The sequence below is a fragment of the Candoia aspera genome, chromosome 3 (genome assembly GCF_035149785.1).
Source record: "Candoia aspera isolate rCanAsp1 chromosome 3, rCanAsp1.hap2, whole genome shotgun sequence".
NCBI lineage: Eukaryota > Metazoa > Chordata > Lepidosauria > Squamata > Boidae > Candoia > Candoia aspera.
The window spans coordinates 63,494,198-63,513,800 of record NC_086155.1 but is presented as its reverse complement, the minus strand read 5'-3'; the positions used below and the strand labels follow the sequence as shown (position 1 = coordinate 63,513,800).

Genomic DNA, 19,603 nt, shown 5'->3' with positions numbered 1-19,603 from the left:
TTTTCTAATGCAACCTGAACAATACTGATAAATGTTCCAAGACTGCAATTAATCAAACATCACAGGAACTAGTGAAGTGCAATTCCAACAAATCTATGCATGTTACTACTTTGAACTACATCCCAGGTAAATTATGCAAATATGTTTTCATTATCACTGACACATATGCAAGATGACTATACAATTCCATGAGCTAAGATTCTGTGGTTTAAAGAAGAGGCAGAATTATTTGCTGAGAAAACGCATAGTCCAATAGTAATTTGTAATCAGGTAGTTTTGGCCTAAGTTAAATCTTATGATGTGATTCAAATTAGTTCACAAACTGATGGAAATAACAGGATTGGCCAGGGAGGCATAACTTTTTAAGGATCCATACCTTCAGTACCTGGATGCTTTAAGACTCCCACTGGTACCATAACAGTAGGTGGTGGAGAGTTCAGCACTCCAGAAGCCTGGACTTGCTGCAAGGGAGGAATGGTAGAACAGTATTCAGCAGGATTGTTAGGATTGGGGCTCTGACTAGAGGCACTCAGCATATTCTCCCAGGCTTGAGCTAAGGAAAGATAAAAATACAAAAGAGGGAACTGTTACCAAATAATAACAACAATTAAATTACTTCAATTTAATAGGTCACTGTTTTGCTTTTATTAGAAATACAGAGGTAGTGTTCGTCCAACAGCAAATGAACTCATTAGCCATAGCAAGTAAAGATGGTGTTAAGGCAAACAAAGCAAGGAAGTTTTTAAGTTAGAAGAGTTAGCTATTTCAGATTACTGTTATGGAACTATTATCACTATGGAACTAGGGTTACACCACCAAGGCTGTTAATAACAGATTCTTAAGAGCAATTTTGCCAGATTTTTCAAACAATGCTTGCTGAATTATAATTGAATTTGTCCTTATGTAGTCAAGATTGCTACATAATTTTTTTTCAATACTTGAACAGAGAAGCCATGAATTCAGAGCCTGATAAAGCAGAGGAGCAGAACTTGAGGTGGGAGGGGACTGAAAACTGCATTTAGACTTTAGGTAGTATGGAGACCATATATGGAGAGCATTCCACAGAGTGGAAGCTACTACAGAGAAGGTGTGCTATTTCACCTCTACCTCCGGTCCCTCAAATTTCAGCAGGCATTCTCTAGATGTGTAGATTTGGCCCTGGCATGGCAATGCCTGATATAGCCCAACACTGTGCTAATTGTTACAGGAAACAACTAGAACTTTGACTAGAATTCAACTAGTCTACTGGCAATCAACATAACAACTTAATACAGGTGTAATTCAACAGTGTTTGGCTTATTCCTCTAGGAGCTTCGCTGCCTCATTTAGTACCAGCTGTAGCTAGCTTCCAGATCATCTCCTAAGGCAGCCCCACATACAGCACATTGCAGTAATCCAATCAGGTGGACATCAGGGCATGAGTTACTGATGTCAGTTTATGTGTGATTTTGTTTTAACTTCTTAAATTAATTTGAAATGCAGTTATAAATTGTTAAATTGAATCTATTTTATGGTTCCACCCACTTTGGGCAGGTGAAATGAGTTAATATGATCATGCTGTGTGCATTTAAATTTTTCTCTTTTTATCATTATTTGAACTTACAATTTAGTAACAATATCTGAGGAGATCTAGGAACTTCAGCTATAGGTTCCAAGGGCAAAGATAATGGCACCTGGGCTTCAGAATGTGTACTTTGTGATAAGTATTTTTCACTCTTGACAAATGTGGAAGATCTTTCATTAGCAAGTCAAAATAGGCTGACAACTGGATCTGTAAATATGTGGATCCAATCCAATCACTATAGGCCAACATCTACTTGTATGACAAATGCTGTAGAAAATACACACCCATTGCACTATTCCCTTTCTGGGTAAGCAACATTACAGGAAGTGCAGAAAATGAGAGAGAAGTAGTGAGCAAAAGAAATTAAAGGTAGGAGAGAAAAGGAAACCAAATAAAGCTAAATCTAGCTTACACCGCAACCATTTAATATACCTCTCCATTCCTTCCCATCCTTGCCAAACTTCCTGGCTCCCACTATGTCTGTACAGTACACATTTTCTCTACTGCCTTTTGTTCTTTAAACTTCCCATCTCTTTCTTTCATCTAACCACAGTGTTCTCAGTCTTCCCTCTTCTTCTCAACCCATCCACTTTCACTTTTTCTTTTGTGTGTGTGATGTGATCTTTATTTATCTCTCTGCATGGTCACTTACCTTTGCATTCCATCCAAATTCATTCAATACCCATTCAGTTTTGATCATATTTCTTCTTGTTTTACCATACACACCTCTTACGTATGCCATTTACACAGCTTTCAACTTACCTTTGTGTTTCTCCAGACACACTCAACTCTCACTTCTACAAAGTGGACAGAAGCATGTTCTTATACACAGCCATTTTCACCTCTTTTGACAAAACCCTTTTCATAGCAACACACTAAACACTAGCCACTACCTTTATATCCAACCTTTATGCTACATATAATTTTCAGAAATTGGAAAGTTCTGTGGTACCTCAATAGTGCATTCTAGGTATTGAATTATTATAGGTATCATTCTGAAAATAGTTTCCTTATTAAAATTACATCCAATATGAAAATAAAATAAACTGGACTGCACAACAGCCCCCACTCATATACTAGAAAGGCTCCGCTAACCACAAAACTAGTGGAACTTGAATATTGTCTCAACTATATTACTTACCATTCATTAGTAACGAATGGCAAATTACACAAACTCTGGCTTCCTTTCTATCCATATATAGCAATTTGCATTTCAGACTACAGCACGCTGCACAGAAAACCTTAAGTAAAATAAGAAAAATATATTTAAGTCACATAAAACTAAAATCATTTGGACAGAATGCTCTATATTTCCAAGAAAAAGCATGTTCCAGTTTTTTCTATTATTGAAGTACAAGAACATAAAACAAAATTGCTTAATACAAGTGTAAAGTCATTGCATAGGTTTCAGACTGAGTAACCCTCCAACAAAAATGTTCCCCACAGCAACAAGGCAAGATGGATTAAGAGACAGTGATTGGCTCAAACTCCTCCAAGAGCTTTCATGACAAAGAATGGACTTGACCTTGAAATGGACTGTCTTAAACAAAGCTCTTTATGGAGTCCTTGGTGCTCTCTGAGCCTTGTTGTTTTCTTGCAGACGTTTCATTGCCAGACTAGGCAATAAAGCTCTTTATTCAATTGTATTCTTTCAGAAAATATTTTTAAAATGTAATGTTATTATATATTGTTGACTTGTAATAAAGTTGAAAAATTAATTTATTTCTATGTTTTATGATCACTTGTGCAAATCAGAGTTCATTCCAGGAAAGTTGACAAAAAAGTTCTGAAATGTGCTTATTTTTTCTAAACCTAAAAGCAATTTATAATTGCTTAAATACAATACAGCATTTATTTATTTATTTATTTAATTTTTATCCCGCCTTTATTATTTTTATAAATAACTCAAGGTGGTGAACATGCCTACTACTCCTTCTTCCACCTGTTTTCCCCACAACAGCAACCCTGTGAGGTGAATTGGGCTGAGAGAGAGGGACTGGCCCAAGGTCACCCAGCTGGCTTTCGTGCCTAAGGCGGGACTAGAACTTACAGACTCCTGGTTTCTAGCCCAGCACCTTAACCACTAGACCAAACTGGCTATATACAATACTTACTTATATACTTATATATACAACACTTTACTAATATAAGCACTTTACTCATGACTGCATCAAGTCTATATGAACATACAGGTAGTCCTTGAGCTATGACCATTCGTTCAGTGACCATTCGATGTTACGACAGCACTTAACAAATGGTGGTTATGACAGTCCTCGGAGTCCTCCAACACCCCTGCAGTCACAGTTTGATTGCGATCTGGGTGTTTGGCAACCAGTTCACAGTTACAACTGGTTGGAGCGCCCTGCAATCATGTGATTGCCATTTGCAACCCTCCTTGCCGACTTCCCCAGAAAGTCAATGGGGAACTGCCCCCACTCCTCTGCACCTTCCCCCAGCCCCTCTGCACCGGCCACCTGCACCCCCTTTGCAACCCCTCGTGCATTTTCCCTGAGCCTCCCCCACACCCAATGCACCCCCTTCCTCCCTCCCCCACCTGGCAACAGCCACTTACCTGCCTGCCAGACTGGGATTTGCAACTTCCTGCCAGCTTCCTCACTGGCTTTGGTTGTGGGAAGCTGGCAAGAAGATACCTTGCCTAATGACCATGGGATTCGGTTAATGACAGCAACCAGGACTTCAGGGATTGCCATCGCTAAGCAATACAGTTGAGCTTTACGACTGCATTGCTTAGCGATGGAATTTCTGGTCCCAATTGCCATCATAAGTCAAGGACTACTTGTAATAAAATATCTTCTTGCTATTTTTTAATATATCAGTGTCCCTTATATATAAAACAATGAATAAACTACAATTTTAGCTATAAAAACAAAATACTTAAATATAAAATAAAGGAATAAAATAAGTCTGCCAGTAAAAAGTTGTAAGATCACATAAACTTATCTGTAGTATTTGGCACACCTAAGGAATTATGTAATGATAATAATCACTCCATTTACCAATAGAAATCTGAGAATTTACAACACAGTGAAATGTAGATACATAAAAATAAACAGTCTGTAAGCTAGCTGTCAACACAATTATTTTCAATGGCTTTTCAGGATTCGGTATCATCAATATGCTGATACCCAATATGCTGAAACCCAATTATTCAGGGTCAGGCAACAGAAAAGTTTAATAATCAATCAGTCAAATATCTTTCCACCCTGAACTGGCTAAGTTGTGCTGTCAAGGTCTTATCCCAATGCCTGGTGGTTATGCAGGTCTGAATGGGGAGCAACTGACTTTAATTCCATCCTAAGACTAAGTGGCTGTAAATACTAGGGTACCCTAGAATTGGAGATTCTCCATCTTTAATATTGGATGGGGCTGCACTTCAGGAGTGGTGCACAATCTGAGGGTCTTCTTGGACCCACAGCTCCTTCTCAAAGTCCTTTACTCAGCCTGATCTGATGTGGCAGTTGCACCCTTTTCTGGATTGGGAGGCCCTTCAGACAGTCACTCATGCCCTAGTCACCTCGCAGCTAAACGTTTACAATGCACTCTATGTGAAGCTGCCCTAGAAGCGTCAACTGGTCCAGAATGCAGCAGCATGGGCAGTGATGGGCCTTCCTGAGTATGCCCATGTGACACCTCTGCTTCATAAACTGCAGGTTGCCAGTATGCTTCCGGGTGCAATTCAAGGTGCTAGTTATCACCTATACAGACTTATTTGGGGGACCACCTACCTCCCATGGTTTCTGCCTGGACAGTACAACCTGGCAGAGTTAGCACACTTGTGACCCCTGCCCTTTGGAACAAGACCCCTCCCAAGATCCATGTGGCTCTCACTCTAACGGCATTCCAGAATGCCTTGAAGACCTAGCTGTTCTCCCAGGCCTTCAGTTTCAGTGGATGGTGTCCCCTTGTTGGGTGACCCTTTGTACATATTATGTATTTAGTGTCTGATGCCATCTTGTTTATTCATATTATGTTGTACTGTGCTTTTATTTTGTTATCTGTTTAATACTGTGAGTCTTCAGAGTCATGTTTGAGTCGGATGTCACCTAAATCTAATAAAATAATGATACAATAATAATTCAAATAAATATCACATTAAAGCAAATGTGCATCTTTATTAAAACAGTAGTTATCTGTATTAGTTATTAGTTTTCTTGCAGCAACTTTAAAAAATGAACAAACGTAATGTATTGTTAAAAATAACTTCAAAAACATTCAGAAAACCTGAGAGCTAGAATTGGCTGTTTTAGCTCTGGGCCTTCTATTATTTATAACATTTTCCAATTAAATATGAACGTACCTTTCCACAGGCTCTGCAATGGTGCCTTCTTTTAGTGAATGTAAATCTGGCCTCACATTTCATACAGTTTGGTGCTTGAGAATCTGGGACCCAAACTGGAGCCACTTCACCCAAAGTAGTAAATGGCTTTCTTGTATGAACACCCAGCTGGCCAGCTCCAAGGTCATTGTCAGGGCTATCTGAGGCTGTTGCAAGGCACAAACTATTGGAAACCACAGAATCATATTCATCTGCATGCTCCCCACTAGCATCTGTGACCAGAGCATTCTGCACTGTTTCATCAGAATATATATTTGTTGCTACATTTTCGCTTATTTTTATTTTTTCACTTATATCATTTTTATTTTTACTATTCCCACCACAGTTTGGAGGAACCAAGTCATTTTGTAAATGATCCAATAATGGCTTTGGAATTTGCAGTGTAAGATTTGTAGGCTGTTTTGGTCGGGCACCACCAAAAGGAACACTGAGAGGTTGTAAATTAGCTGATTTTGCTGATGCTTCACTTGATTCAGATGGAATCGGACTACAGAGATTACGCAAACATTTTTTTTTCATTTGGTCACCAGAGCAGTTCAAAGTGAGTCCACTTCTCTCTGTGGCTTCATTTCCTCTTTGTTCATAAACATTACTATAACATTCTGATTTGCTCTCTTCTATCTCCTTTTCCTCCGTTACAGAGTCTTCCTTGGAGGGCAAAGTCTTTGGAATATGAGCAATAACTGAGTTCTGTATTCCATAGGAATCACAATAATTGGGTAGACCACTTGACAATGATGCACCCATGACATCAGTTGGACTGGAATTTTTAAGCTCATTTACAGATGACTCTTTTAAATCAAGATCTATTTCTATCATGCCATCACTGTTACCAGCACTGATACTACGTATTTGCCACTGTGCTTCATTTTCTATGTTTATTTTTCTCATCTCATTTTGTTGAGTCAGTTCTTCATTTGTCATTTCCTGACAGTCCGATGAATGAGCAGCTGTGCTGAATAATTTACTTGTGCTGAGTTTTTTTTCGTATTTGCCAGCTTCATTTTCAACAGCAGTAACATCCTGAGAGGTCAAATATCCACCAGAAGGTTCACAATGATTGCCACTTCCTAATACATTTGACTGACATGTTGTAGAGAACTCAGCTATCCCTGACGGAACTTTTGAGGCTATCTGCTCTGTTACTGAAGTCTTTAAGAAAAAGCCATCATTGTGGGAACTAGGTGAAGAACTTTTGGTTTCTAGTTCTGTTCTCTGAGCAACTACATCAGTATCAAAACCTTCAACTGATGCATATCGTTCTTGCATTTTAATGCTTGGGTCAAATGGCCTCTGAAAGGGAATTACAATCCCTGCTGTAGCAGTTTGTGAGAACTGAGAATCTTTATTTGCATTATCATTCTCCTTTAACAAAGAAGAGGAACACTCACTGGATGAGCAATCCGAAGCAGCAGCAGCAGCAGCAGCAATATCATGGTTAACAGAATCTTCATCTGCATTCAGCCTATTTGCTAGTACTGGTTCTTTTTCAGTATCTGTATCTTTTTCAACAGACCCATTTACAGTAATATGAAGATGATTGGTTTGTTGGATTTCATTATCCAGTGTAAAGCTAACAGTATCCATTAAAGGAGGGCTGCTGTAAGTTTTACAATCCAGCAAATCACTTTGCAATGTGTTTTTGTCACAGTTATGCATGACTGCTACAACTAGAACATTTTTTTCCTCTGGTAAACAGTCTATACTGCCATGTTTTTTTCCTTCATCATCCACAGAGTTACACTGAATATTTTGATTACTATTTCTCATAATGAGCTGATCATCTGTTGTTGCTTGGTCATCAATCCACATGTTTGTGCTTTCTTGGCTCATATTAGGATTTTTGCCATCAGAACAGTAATCTCCTCCTCCTATAGATGCAGTGGCTATATGCGACAGGGAAAAGGATTTCAATTTCTCTGGACACTTAGAAATTGTTGATTCATTTACATTGGCTAGAGCTGGGTTTAAAGTCAGCCGATGAGGAGGAGGATCTAGGATCTGACTCCACTTTGCTTCCAACAATGTAGGCGAAATAGCTTCATCTAACAAAGAAAACAAAGTTGATCTAAGTCAATTTTCAGCCAATTTTATACAGATACTAAAATATACAACTAAATAAATAAAACAAAAGAAATAGAAATAGAAAATAGAAATATTTACATAATTTGTACAAGTTTAACTTGTTTTATATCAAAGATATGTAACTTTTCTTTTGTCAAAGCTACAAAGCAACAGAGAAATGTCCAACAATGTTAGCAAATAAATATCAGTCAAAATTGTAGTTAAAATTCAGTTAAAATTTATTTTTTTATTCACAAAATGAATAACAGCTTTAATTAAATGTTATCCTTCATTCACTTATTTCACTGACAAAATGTAATACTCCAAAGGTATTATCAAGATTGGAGTGGTAACTGCTGAATTCTATACATCTGGAAAAAGGTAGTGAGCTATGTTACTTTCACCCATCCAACTTTCTTTCATGGCATACAAAATTTAGACAGCAGAAGCAAAAGATGCATCTGATCAAATGATGCTGCTTTCCATTTATCCAGCAGTTCTCCCTATAATATATGCCTTTAACCTTTAACCTTACAACAAAAAGAAAATGAATCTTCTGAAAATGAATCAGTTGACCTGTGTGTTGTAACATAACACTCACATTCCCATTACTGCTAACAAACAACCATTTCCATTCCATTACTGCTATGTGAAGAAAAAACAATTGATTAGTCAAATTAGTGAATAAACATTATTCTGAAAATGATAGCTAAACACCAGAGGCTGTATATTTCTCTTAACTGATATTTATTAATATAAAGAATCTGCTGTCATAAAGTTATGGTGACTAGTTTATATAGCCTTAAAATACTAATTCACGAAGGATACTTCTATCAATAGTTATTAATCTTGATTCCTAGATAGAATCTCCAGATTCAGAGGCAATAAACCACTCAATATCTGTTCCTGGGGAGCAAAATTAGGAACAGACTATTCTTTTTGTACCTACTTGTAGGCTTCTCAGAGGCATATAGTTAATCAGTCTGGGAAAAAGAATGACGAATTTGATGAATGATTGGTGTGCTCCAGCAAGACTTTGTTTGTTTGTTTGTTTGATACTTTCAAAGTTACAAATCTCCATGTAACAGACGATATAAGAATATAAGGGGATGCAAGGATATAAAGGATATACTACAAAGTTATAAGGTTATCTATCTGCAAAATTATCATTCCTATCCACCCTAAGATCTTCATTACAGAGGAACTCACAACATTTACAAATGAATTTTTAAATTCAATTTTAGTTCTTAGTTCCCCCTTCCTGCCATTTACCTAAGTCAATATATAATATGTTTTAAAGTTAAACTCACCAAAAAACTTTTTAAACAGTCATAAAACCAATGGTTTAAAAGCATAATTAGGAACATCCAATTTCATAGCACAACAATGTTAAACAAAGCAGCAATTTCAAAAGAAAATGGAAACCCTTTACAGAAAAATAGTCTGAAACAAATGAATTATAAAGGCCTCCTGTTGGGAGAAAAAAATAAAATATGGGAGGCAACTCTAACTCAGCTATATACAAGACAATAATAGAGACTAAATCAATCGCAAGCATGTATTAATTAGGAACTTAAAGTTAAAATGCACTGTGAAATTTTAATATTTCCTGGTGCTACAAAAAAACATCCAGAACAGAGCTAATGCTTTATATCTTTGCTTAATGGCAAAAACACATACATACTTCGTTTAACAAAGATTTTTTTCTTTCCTAAGCATGTGGGTTTTTCCTATATTTTGAATATTTCTTAAGCAGTATAGTTAGTTACTAACTACCTTCAAAGAGTCCACTGAGTCCAAACCATTGTACTTTAAAGTATCCCTAACAGATGATTGTTCAGTCTTGAATACATCCAGTAAAGGCAAACCTACCACAACCACTATTTCCATCAAATGATTTTTAAAAGACAGACGAAATTTTAAAATGTTCCAACTATTCCTTGCTTTTATTCTGGGATTTATATGAAAGACCAGTGCAAACAAAATGGATTGACAAAAGTCCTAAGCCCTTCTCCCTATAATTGGTACACATGTCCCATCACATTGCTTCCTATATGTCCCCAAGCCCTTGACATTATAGCTTTCCTATATAACAGGATTTCCACAATTTTACCCAGTGTAATTTAAAGGGGCTACCACGGGAAGAAAAAGAAGAAAAAGAAGAAAAAGAGGGGAAGTCCACTGTTACCAGACCTCATGTGCAAACTTACATAAAATTCAACCCCCGTCTTAGCTTATCATGAGGCAGTGGAATTAGCAATCTATGATTATAAATGCTAGAAGAAGGACATCTTTGTGTATTAAGCAGAATTAGCACTTAAGTATAATCGTGAATTTGAATAACATGAGATAATGGTTAGAAGGATGCAAGTCTTTATGGCAGGAACTATATCCTTTACCTTTTGAGTTATAACCAATTAATATTATATCTGTCCTAGTCCTCATCACAAGATGCAGATTTATGTAATTATCACATTTCTTATGCAATGAATATGGGAGCATATTTCATATGAGGCTAAAAATGTAAAAACAATTAATTTAAGTGTTTTAGTAATTTAATTTCTTCCTAATAAAAATATTAAGTTGCCCAGCGCTGTTTTCTTTTTTCTCTCTCTCTCTCTCTTTCTCCAGCAAATGGATAGGTGACTACAGTGGATGGGAAATACAGTCAAACGCTAGACCTAAATTCAGTTTATGTCTCCTAACAAAAGTTGTTCACCTTCATTTTGTTCAAATTCATCTAAAACCTTATCAAGGTTATAAGTCTCTGTCTGGAAATAGTTCTCCATTTGTCAGGAATGCCACCCAGCGTCTTGTTTGAACCTGTGAAGTAGAGTTATGAAAATTTAGGACAGTATTTGCAGATTACCAAGCTCCAAACACATTTCCTTTAAATATCAAAGCACTTTTCAGCAGTTCAAAAGCATCACATGATGAAATTCTATTATTTTTAATTCCTCTCTTCCTAACTGTGCATGTATATAAAATGAATGTGAATTATTTAAATATTAATGAATAACTGCTTAAATTTGTTACAAGCAATTAAGTCATGACCGGTTTGTGGAAAGATATAGAGGTAGATAAGTTAGTAACTGCTCTATTTCCAAATACTAAATTTCAGAAAAATTCTAAGACCACAGATGCAGCCAAAAATATTGGTATCTTCCACTTTTTCCCAAAGAATCCCAATTTACTGTGAAATAAGTTGAAACTGACAGAAGTAAATGGCATCCACCATTTTTTATTCCATAGTCCACAGAGCAGACACTTTGCTTTTGACGGATGACTTCACATATTCTTGTAAATAATAAAACAAATATGCAAGCACTATATTAAGGATTCTTGCTTCATGTGGCAATTATTAACACACTGATCACTTTATTGGATTTATGTTCCTCCTGAGGTCTTGTTTCAAAGCATAATAATATCAATTTTTAAGAAGACATCTAACCCCCACTGGTTGCTTGGTCTGTGCACACTTTAAAGGTGTTTCAGGGATTGCACAAGAACTCTGTTAGTCATTATAGTAATCATGTCTTTGTTCAGGTTTCTGCATGAGCCCAAAAAAAGAGATAACACTATTTTAAGAGTTGCTTTAATAAGCTGACTCATTAAAGCAGCCACATAATTTTTCAGGCTCAAATGAAAACATGAAAAATATATGGCCGCTTTAATTAGTAGCAGAGTTTTATCACACTATACAAGATCTGAAGCACTTCTTCTGAATCATTTTTAGGAGTGCACAGACATATTGGCTGCATAATTCCTGAACAAAGCTTTATCTACAGTTGAGAAAAGGATAAAACAAAGGCACCTAACATGCTAAAAAAATTAGACTGGATGATAAAATTCAAATAAAGTTTCCTATTCTGTAACTTCTGGATCAAACAATTAACTGCCACAGCATTTGGCAACTGGTTGAAAAATATATGCAGAGTCACTCATATCAGGATCCTTGTACTTCATCTTATTCTACTATAAATTACAACAACCAGAGATCTGGCCTGCAAACAGAAAGGAAGAGGGGCGGGGGGGAAATATGGGAGTGGGAAAAGAGAGCAGCATCATTTATAGTTCTACTAAATATAAATAATGTTCCATTTCCAAAATAGGGTTAAGTCAATGGGGCAAACTTCATAAACACTGGAGGGTTCAAATTTGTTTATTACTAAATTTTATTAATATTTACTGTACCAGCCTCTAATTTCACACATTTCAAATGTTGAAAGAAATAATACCTTTTAAAATTTGTGTATGTGAACACACATAACAATCTACATGCATACTCTATGATGGCTATACTGTATACTTGTCACCATACAGTACAGCCCAAGGCCTATATCTCAGCCAATGAGGTATCAGCAGATAAATCAACAGCCCTCTCTGTCTCCATTAGCAGCCCTCCTTTTATTCTCTGACAGCTTAGAGAGAAAGAAGTATCTATTTTCCAACCCATCATAGGAGGTACATTGATTGAAACAGCATGTGAGTAACAGAAACTGCAGGAATAGTAAAAACAAAGCTGTAGACCTTGAGTGTGAAAGGGAAGATGTAGATAGAAGGAAAGGATGGGAGGATGTATGTCTGTGGGAGTGAAAAATGATGAGAGAGGGTAAGAAGGGTTATTTGAGGCTATATTGCTCTCTGACATAATAGACAAATGCATATGTAAGAGGATGTGGGTGAAAGACAGAGGAAATTACCATGGGTAGATGAATTAATTAGATGACCAACAAATAAAGAGAAGAACAGAGTGGTGCCTGTTTGGAGATTTGGTCCCAACTGCCTTAAGTATGCAATCCTCCAATACTTCTCCTGAAGTATTAAAATGCTTTAGATGCCTTTTAAGAAAGCATTTCAGATGACTTGATAAAAGCCAATTATTCAAAGGCTCAGAAATTTTACTCCCCAGCCTTTTAAACAAAATTCTCTAATATTAGCTGAATATATACAGTAGACAAGATATACATTTCCTTGTTACATAAAATTCAATCAGTATACTATCTTTACTGCAAGCCTTAATGAAAAATTCTTTCAGAGAAAATAAAATCAAAAGTGATCAATTTTGAAAAATACATCTAACTATGCTTTTATTTCACTTCACTGATTATAAAATGACTGCAGTGCATCATCACCTATGAATAATGTGCAAGATCAAATATTTCCCAGAAGTTTTTTTCAGAAGTTTAAGTCAAGCAAGAATTAAAACATTTTCCAGCTCATAGGAGTAACCTTTCCAATTTGTTTCTAGGTGGGAACGTTAAAGTTTCAGCAGTTCCTTGAGACAGTTTGTATACCAGTGATTTTATACTTAAAAAAAAAAAAGAGTTCAAGCTTGTCTCAGAGTCTCACAAGTGTGACTCTGGACAGCTCACAACAATTAAAACAACAGTAACAGTAAAAGATGAAGAAACACAACAGCACATAACTATCCTACAACCACAATTAAAAATTTAATAAAACATAATCACAGTCAGCTGGTAAATATAAATTGTACATCCATTTAATATAACCATTGCCAAGGCTCACCACTATTGCTGGACCCCCACAGTCAAGTCCTAAAGGCCAGAAGGGTAGGTGTCAATCTAAGTACTGGGGGAAATGATGTTCCAAAGGGCAGGCGCCACAGCAGAAGAGATTCTCTTCCTGGATCCCATCAGATGACATTCCTTAGTAGATGGGACCTATAACATGCCTCTCCTGCCAGATCTGATGAGATACCACAGTAGATGTAACCGGGGAGAGGCAGTCCCTCAAGTATCCTGGTCCCATGCCATGTAGGGCTTTATAGGTCATTACCAGCACCGTGAATTGCACCTGGAAGCCAATGCAGCTCGCAGAGCATAAGTGTAACATGTGCTTAAGGAGCGTACATAACTGCCTGCGTCACTGCATTCTGCACCAGCTGCAACTTCCAAATGCTCTTCAAGGGTAGCCCCATGTAGAGCACGTTACAGTAATCCATTCAGGAGGTAACTCAGTGAAGTTTATTTTTGAGAAGGGCTCCATAGCATTGCCCTATAGAAACATTTCAAAGATATAAACACAAGAATTATGAGAAAATAGATATAAAATTCCAAGGTACAGTGTCACTTACCATGCCTTACCTTTAATCTTAAATACGCATTAAGAAACAACTCAGCCAATGCCTATCCATTGTATACATCGCACAGTCAGATAGTTCAGTTGAATCTCTATGCTGTGCTTGATCCTAAAAATGAAACAGCCACCATATATAAGATTTCACGCAGAGAACGGAAATGTAGCTAATGTGCCTACCATTTTTAATACCTGTTAAAAACAGCACAGATACCACTGCAAGGATCTATCAGTATATTTTGCTAATATAGTAGACAGAAATCTTAAACATCCTCTCTATAAAACTATGCAAGAAAAATATGTTAATGAATGTACTTCACCTGCTTCATATTGGTAGATACATTCATTGTTCTGTATACTTCTAAAACAGACTTTCATAACTGTAGATGACAATATATTCCATCTGGCCCTTGTAAACTGTTTCCTATATTTAGGAATAATTAAAATTTTCAAATATTAAAGTTAACTTAAATGACAGAATCAAAGAAACTAGGGAACAATATTTAGCTGCAGTGGCAGAAGAGTTTGCAATGGCAAAAAAGTGATTGTGAAGAAGAAAACAAATACACAGACCCAAGCCTCCAAATTACCAAGGCCTCTAAACACAACTAAGCCTCCTTAATATTGAGGTTTAAGCATCTGCAGATGCTGGCTCACTAGTAATCTTAAACCAGCACTTGAATTTTTAAATGGGAACTAGGAAGTAACTAACCACAAAAAATGACTAGTGCAAACCTCCACTTTACTATTCTGCTTATCTCACTATAAGCAGAAAATCTAACCCATGTTATGATTGGCATTTGACATCATTGCTGGTTAGCATTTATTACACCATTATATAAAGGTTTTTGTAACCCCCTTCAGTGGGCAGAACCTTGTGGTCTGTCTCCAGCGCTGTTCAGATAAACGTGGCTCAAGCAGACTATGTGGTTTCTACTCATAAATTGGGTCATGGGGAATATTTTCTCCTTCAGTTGGGGGCTTGTCCAGGATCAACTAGAACACTGGGGTGAGACCCTACCCCAGCAGCAAGTACTTTTACGCTATCTCCTTGAAGTCAAGAGGGGTTAAGTGGGGTAGGTATTTGTGGTCCCTCTTCCCTTGTGTGTCTCAGGTTCGGAGGTATATCTCCACCCGGTTCCTATTGTGTCTCTCAACTGTCTGTTTCAGTATGCCTGGGATTAAGGGCCAAGGTATTATTTAAAGGGCAGAGCTCTAGGTAAGGATCAGGTTTTGGAGTAAAGGGCTGGGCCACTGAGTGAATGCATGGAAGATTCCCTTTTAGGGTTCCCCACATTGCACGAGGGCTGTGCTCTGACTCTTGCTTAGCTGCCCCACTCAGTGCCTTTAATTCATAGTTCATAATTACCCTTGTTGAATCAAAATTTCTAGCAACAAGCAAAAAAAGTCCATTTTACCACTTAAGGTCTTCAACCAGGAAAAACTAGAAGTACATATTTTTATTTAAGGTTATCTTGGCTTACGGAGATCAAGTCTCACATAGAAAACATACAAAATATTAGTCTCAGTGCTGGAAGGCAAATATACTTTAATAGAGATATTTAATGAAAACTGGACAGAGAAACCTCAAGAGTGGAATGCAAGGACGAATATGTAGAACTGAAAACGAATAGGTCAGAGAAAAGGAGATAATGAAGGGCATTACATGTGAAGGAGTTGCATATACATACTGAGGTCCAGAAATCTGATCTGTTTGAGGACAATTGGGTATTTATTTTCACATCTGAACCTGCATGTTCCTGGCAAGGCAAGGCAATCTGCAGTGGTTAACAATACAACAATATACAACAGTTACAAAAAATCCAAATAAATAATTGATTTTTAAAAATAAAATACTCCAGTAGTATAATAATACAATAAATAAGACAACTGTTTTGTTATTTTATTGAGTGTGTGTACAAATGTGAAAATAAATAAACTGATGTTATATGCTGTAGTTCATTAATAAGAATACATGGAAGAGGACACAAAAATAAGTATTATTGTGGAGATGCACTATAGTCTGTCAAGCTAGGCAGAAGATCTGGATATCCCCAAAAGAGATTGCAGAACTTTCAGAGAACAGAAACATAGTAATGTTGGGAGATTTCAACTACCCAGACATCTGTGGGAAAACCTACTCAGCCAAGACTGCAAAGTCTGAAAAATTCCTCAGTGATCACGCTGATTGTTTCATTTCCAGATCACTGAAGAACAGACAAGAGGATTGCCTGTCCTAGATCTGATTCTAACTAATATGGAATAAGTGGTGGAAGATATAAAAGCAGTGGCAACCTAGGGAAGAAGTGACCATGTAACCTGGGGTTCAAGATACTATATAAAGTGTAGCACAATTGTACATGTCCTAGACCTCAAAAGAGCCTGTACTGGGCAAGAACTTCAGGTCAGAGGGAGCACAGGATGGTTGGAAACTTCTTCTAAAAAGATACTGTAAAAATAACTGCAAAAAAAATAGGAATCAGTTTAGGAAATCACAAACTAAGTGTTAAAAGAGCATGTACAGGAAATGGAAGGTGTACCACCAAACAGCTAATATCTGCAGAAAGTCAGAAAAGAACTTAGTCTCACAAGAGAAGCTAAAAGTAACGAAAAGGGCTGATGAAGGAAGAAAAAGGACAGGATAAGCCCACTTCCTAAAGCAGATGTAGGACAGTAATAAGTGACAGAGAGGGCAGAGTGCCCTACTTCTATTTTATTTAAGTCTTCTTTCCAAAGGGAGCTGTGTTCAACTAAATCTAAGGACACAGAATGGCAGTCTAGATTAAGAAAAGAAATGGTTAGGAAGACATGGCAAACATGAACAAGTTTAAGTCATTTAGAAAATGCTTAATAACTATTGAGCATTTAGAAAAAATTGCATTGCTTAGCAGGATTCACCATGGGATTATTAGACATAAGTTATGCCAAAAAATTGATTTTTTTTTTGGATAGAGTGACCAATTTAGTTGACCATGGGAATGTGGCAAAACAGAGCATATTTTTACTTCAGCAAGGCATCCGACTAAATCTCCCATGAGGTCTTAGTAGAGAACATGATAAAATGTAGGTTAGTCTATGAAGACAGAACTGGCTGAATATTCATACCCAACAAGTGTATGTCAATGGCATACAGTAGGGCTCCATTCAAGGCTCCATGTTGTCCAACATATTTATAAATGACTTGAAGGATTAGAAAATATGATTATCAAATTTCAGGCAACACAAAGATCAGGGATAGCAAATATCTTAGGAAGAGAATATGGTCTTCCTGTATAGGCACGTTTGACAGCTCCTAACAAGCTGAAACAATAGGCAAACCCCAAAAACTTCAACAAGGGCAAATGCAAAGACTTACAATTTGGTAAGAAAAATCAAAGGTATGAGTCTAAGAATAGTGGACTATACTAGCAGCAATACGTACAAAAAGGATCTGGATGTCTTGGTGGATCATAAGCTGAACATAACATCACAGTGTGATGCAGCTGCTAAAACTGTAAATGTAATTCCAAGCTGCATCAATAGAAATATAATGTCAACTTCAAGAAAAGCCATTGATCCTCTCTATTCTGTCTTGGTCAGACCACACCTAAAATATTGCATCCAATTTTGGGCAGTGCATTCTGGAAAGACACTAAAAAACTGAAAAATATCCAGAAGAGAACAACTAGGTGGATAAGGGAACAGAAGGAAAGACCTTTGAGAAATGCTTGAAGATGTCCATTGCGTTTTGCCTAGAGAAGCCTGGGAAGACATGATAAAATAACTTTCTTGGAGTCATGCAAAGAAGGGGCAGAGTTGTTCACAGTTGCTTCAGAAGAGACAACATGAAACAGCAAATTTAAATCACAAGGAAGTACAGTAGATTTTAGTTGAACATCAGGAAACATTTCCTAACAGTAAGTTCTGTTCAATAATGGTAGGTGTTTAAACAAAAGCCATTCCTAATACTGTACTAGTGGATTCTTGCACTGGACAGCAGGTTGGATTAAATTATCCCCTACATCTTTCCAACACTTATATTCTATGATTTCATTAGCTATTTGATCATATGTTACTGCTATTTACTCTGCCTCAAGTACTGATGTAGGTACCACTATTAGCAAATATTTAAACAGTTGTTTATGTGACCCTGTTGCTACTTGGATGAATTTCCTGCTGGTGGTGCTACTGTTATCAGTTGGCTGGGATGAGTTCCTGAAAACCAGAACATATTCCTGGTTTTGGATAGTCTATCTAGCACCCAGGACTCTTCCCTAAAAAACAAGACATCTCATCATCATACATTTATTCAACCTGTCTAAATTGATCTGGATATTGAATTTTCACAAAATATCGGTGTACAATGGTGTAAAATTATACTTTATCACACACTAGTAAAGAGATAAAAGAACTATCAAATTCAACCAGAATTTATTGAAAATAACAATATTACAATGTTCAGGAGGCAGAAAGTAAACAATAAGTACAACAGTGAAGGTGTCCTTCCACTCATCAACTTAAAAGCATATATAAAGACAAGATGAATTTGCAGAACAATCACAGGAAATAATATTTTATTTTTAAAAAACCAGAACATCTTCTATTAGATATGCTTATGACCATGTGGCTGCTCCACCACATGCTCTGTACAAGAATACCATCAAACTAGATAGGTGATAAAATGTTATACAAAATGCCAAAGTCATTCCTGATGTCATACATATATATGAAATGTAAACAAACGTTTCATTCACAGGCAACTAAACCAATGCACAAAGCTGCATAGCAATTTTCAACGCACTATATTATTCTTTACATAACTGTATAATGATAGCAACTCTTAGAAGTTAATAAACTGCACTGTAGGTGACAGCGTGTTATTTATTTTATTTTATTTATTTTATTTTGATTGACAACTGAAAGGAAAGTAATAATAGGGTATAAGCCAAAACCACAAAATGAGAATTTAACATGATTGGTGGTTACGAGGTTTTTAGGAAGGTGTTTGTAGTGTGTTAGAAGGCTTAGTTCTTCACAATGTGTGATCCATTTTTGAGAACTTGGAAACTAATTTCAAGTGAAAGGTTTCATGACAACATGAAGGAGCTGGGTATGTGCTTTGCCACTAGGAAAATAGCTGGAGTTGCCAAGCCCAATGTAATTTTCAGCTGCATTGGAGATTTTATAACTATCAAGACAGAGAGCAGTTTCAAGAACACTGAGATTTCCTTCAAAGTGGGAAAAGAATTTGATGAGATCACAGCAGATGACAGAAAAGTAAAGGGTGTTGTGATGCTAGATAATGGCTCACCCAATCAGAAGCAGAAATGGAATGGTAAAGAGACAACAATAAAAAGAAAAATAGTGGATAGGAAAATGGTTGTGAAGTGTGCTATGAAGAATATTACCTCCACGAGAATGTATGAGAAAGCATGAAAAATCCAAACTGGCAAGACCCCAAAGCAAAATATGAACAGAGGAACAGAGCCTTACCATGCAATCATGTTCTTCAGAAGCAGAATTTGATAGACCAGCACCCA

The 19,603-nt window shown here is 36.8% G+C and overlaps 2 protein-coding genes across 3 annotated transcripts in view; one reads left to right on the top strand and one right to left on the bottom strand.

Annotated features, from left to right (window-relative positions):
• ZFYVE9 (zinc finger FYVE-type containing 9) overlaps positions 1-19,603 on the bottom strand; it is a 58,927-nt gene that overhangs the window by 24,411 nt on the left and 14,913 nt on the right. The window contains exons 2-6 of one of the 2 annotated variants that reach the window (XM_063297943.1): positions 14,083-14,196; positions 10,705-10,808; positions 5,883-7,966; positions 2,706-2,805; positions 377-553 (exon numbers count right to left, since the gene is read on the bottom strand). In XM_063297943.1, coding sequence (XP_063154013.1) covers positions 377-553; positions 2,706-2,805; positions 5,883-7,966; positions 10,705-10,774 — 2,431 coding nt within the window. In that variant the 5' untranslated portion in view covers positions 10,775-10,808; positions 14,083-14,196. The remainder of the gene's footprint in view (positions 1-376; positions 554-2,705; positions 2,806-5,882; positions 7,967-10,704; positions 10,809-14,082; positions 14,197-19,603) is intronic. The other variant, XM_063297945.1, reaches the window with a different exon arrangement.
• On the top strand, positions 19,101-19,513 carry LOC134494876 (fatty acid-binding protein, adipocyte-like). The gene has a single exon (XM_063300129.1). The coding sequence runs from the start codon at positions 19,101-19,103 to the stop codon at positions 19,497-19,499; it is 399 nt and encodes a 132-aa protein (XP_063156199.1). The 3' UTR covers positions 19,500-19,513.